Below are 3,284 nucleotides of genomic sequence, written 5' to 3'. Positions count from 1 at the left end.
TACCGCTTCATTGTATATAACTATTCACCAGTCACCACTATATTATTTGGTAATTTGTCATATATTTGGTTGGTTAACAATGTAAAATTAAATGGAAATTAATGTCTTCATATATACTTTTGAATTGTGATTCATGTGAAAGTGAAAATTTTATAGTAAACTATGGAAAACGTAGACGGTGAAATCGTGGTTGTGATTGTGATTTGCTAAGACTGAGGCAAGAGTAATATTGCTGCCTCAATTATCATTGTCAAAAGTAATTTAAAACCAATCTTGATCTGAATGTTACTCTTATTTGATGCTAATATGTAACTTTTGGTTAAATGCATATATTTTAGTTAGTGGGGTAACTCATTCTTTTCATTGGGAAATTAAGGGGTTAGTTAATTGCTGCTAATCATTAAAAATTATTTAATGATTTATAAGGTAAAATATCAACTTTATGTAAAATTTTGTGTGGAATAAATTTTTGTGCTTGGATGGGTGTTTTTTTAAAGTCAAGATGGAAAGAGATGGTAAAAAGGTGATAATGATGTGCTTGGTTTGATTGGGTGGGTTTTCCTTTTATTCTTTATTTATTTATTTATTTTTCCTCATCTTTGAGTTTTCTTTAAGTGGGGATTTTATTGTGTGGATGGCCGCCTTCTTGTTTTGGTTAAGTTTATTGGCTTACATTGATTGTCTTTAAGCTATTGATTGGGATGGAATTTTAGTGAGGGTTTGAAATTGTAAGCAAAAAAGTTAGAAGGTGTTTAATATGACCTTGGCTTCTTATTGCAAAAAAATATAAATAAATAAATAACAATCATGTTATATGTAAAATAAAAATCAGTCACCCGAATAAAACACATTAAAATACAAAATAACTATATGGTGACTGATCTGCGATTTGGTGACTGATTTTTTGTATACACATAGCACTTCTGAAACAAGAGAAGCAGTCTAAGTTATTTCTTAAGTAATCCATTAAAGTAGTCTTTGTCTTTATTATATTGTGAGGGCTTTAGATGTTAAAGTTGAAGCAATATGTTATTTTGCTGATTTTGATTTGAGCCTGCTAGATTATATCACTAGAAACTATAGAAAATTGATGTGGAAGATAGTTTTCTTAAGTTGTAAGAAAGTAGTTCAAACTTTCAAAATTAAAGGTCCCAAGCTTTTTTCAAAGACATAAAGAAAATATGTGATTTTTCATACACACGGAAGCCCTTTCAACCAAATGTCAAATTTTAATTGCCATGCCCTCTATATTGAAAATCTGCATCATAGCAACACTCAAGGATCATTATACATAGTTTCTCTTTGAGCTCATGTTTAAAGAATTTTATGGAATTGACAGGAAAATTGATGGAAACAGCATGCTGGATGCTTGGAACCTTTGGACAGCACTCTAGATTTGCCTCTTGCCAATAAACATACCTTTGATATGGATACTAGCAACACTCCTTATAACAATAAAAAAAAAGTGAGACTATATATATAGCTTCGTATCTCATGTTCCCAAATAATTCATTAATGTGATCTTATTTTTGAGTAAATGATTACCAAATAAAAAGAATATTTTCTTTGCTCATGACAAACTTCATCCAAATATGTCTAATGAAATGCACCCTAGTTGATTGAATAAAATTCTCAAAGCATAAAGCCAGCCTAATGAGCTTATGCAAGATAAAATAAAATAAAAACATCAACCTAGGGCCTTTGAGACTTTCATGACAATTATTTTTTTATTAAGAAAAAAAATTATGAAAATATTGTTTTCCTAAATTGGCATGGAATTGACCTTGTATCTTTTCATGATTCGTTTAGTATTGTTTATTTACACACTGATCGCATGCACATGCCATGATACAGATGCACAGGTTTGGTGGAAAAATTCCAAAGATGTAAAAAGTCAACGGAATATGAAGGCCATGTTTCTTGATGGAATAGTAGCAGCTGTTATTATGGGTTTGAATTTTCCCACGTTTTTGTTTACCCTTTTATTATTATTATTTTTTTTTATTTTACCCCCACTTGATTTTTCTCCTTGTGAATTTGCGTCATAGACAAGAGAACAAACAGCTTCTCAAGTCTCGAAGCAATACAACTATATAGTGCATATATGTTATATTTGTATTATTTTATTAAATATTATATATGTGACTTTAGATTCAGCTATGGATGCTGCTACAGATTGTGTTGGTGGGATGAGAAGGTTGTGTAATTAGAAGGCAGGGAACTTGTGTCAATTCAATAAATAATCTTACGCAAGTAATGAAAAATGGAAACACAGTAATGATAATAAAATGATTCTTTACTGTAATATTTTCAATTTTAAATATTATCGCCAGTAGCTTGATAGAATCGAAGATATGTGTATCTATTTTTGTATACAATAGTGTTCTCTTGGGAGTTAGTATTTTGATGAAGAAAGTTCTTTTGATTAGAGAAATTTTATCTTTTATGATGTTTTGATATATTTGGGTGACGTGTTTTAGCAAAATCAGACTGGACTTATTTTTAGCAGTAACAATTTGAAATCTAGAAAAATGCCTTTTTATAATTTTAAGAATATTCAAGAATAACATGTACTTATTTAATATCACACCTATGTATAATGTATAAATTGATTACTAGAAAAAATACATAAACTAATTCTAAATTCAAGTACAACACTTTTTACATCAATATTTTTTCTTTTTTAAAAGATTATTTCAAAAAACGATATTTAGAAGAAAGTAAATCAAGTAAACGAGCCAAGTCCTTATTACAAAGGTTTTTTTTTTTGGACTTATTACAAAGGTTTAATATCGTTTATAATTTCGCTAAGTAATTAACTAGGGTACTAGCTTTTTTTTTTTATTTTTTTGGATGTGAACTAGGGTACTAGCTAACTAGTATATGGACTTCAAAAAAAAAAATTCCAAAACACGTAAAAAAAACACATCCAAAACTTAAAAAAAAAAAGTATCTAGAACTAGTAAAAAAAAACCATCCAAAATCTACAAGAAAAAGAACGCTGTGTGTGACGTAATTGTGACAGTCGCTCTCTCGTATGCCATCGACTGTGGAGGATCGGACTACTTGTGCTGGTGGATGACAAGTGCGCGACGGGTGGTGATGGGCGGCGTGGCATTGCGATGCAATTTGACGTGGCACAGCAGTTGCGTGACGTACAGTAATAAAGAAAAAACAGACTGTGGCGACATCGTGTTCCTGGAGGAATAGGTGGCGCGGAGGGAAAGAAGAAGAGACGCATAGGGAGAGGAGAAAAGAGGTGAAGAGAGGTGGAAGAAGACATG

General features: G+C 30.9%; 1 protein-coding gene across 1 annotated transcript in view; it reads left to right on the top strand.

Moving 5' to 3' along the window:
• The window catches only part of LOC107629992 (fasciclin-like arabinogalactan protein 15), a 3,779-nt gene extending 1,799 nt beyond the window's left edge, over positions 1 to 1,980 (top strand). Inside the window, exons 2-3 of the mRNA XM_016332977.2 lie at positions 1,340 to 1,465; positions 1,855 to 1,980. Of these exons, the coding sequence (XP_016188463.1) occupies positions 1,340 to 1,413 (74 nt within the window). The 3' untranslated portion in view covers positions 1,414 to 1,465; positions 1,855 to 1,980. The remainder of the gene's footprint in view (positions 1 to 1,339; positions 1,466 to 1,854) is intronic.

Source organism: Arachis ipaensis, chromosome B03 (assembly GCF_000816755.2).
Source record: "Arachis ipaensis cultivar K30076 chromosome B03, Araip1.1, whole genome shotgun sequence".
NCBI classification, from domain to species: Eukaryota; Viridiplantae; Streptophyta; class Magnoliopsida; order Fabales; family Fabaceae; genus Arachis; species Arachis ipaensis.
This window is presented reverse-complemented; position numbering and strand designations above follow the sequence as displayed.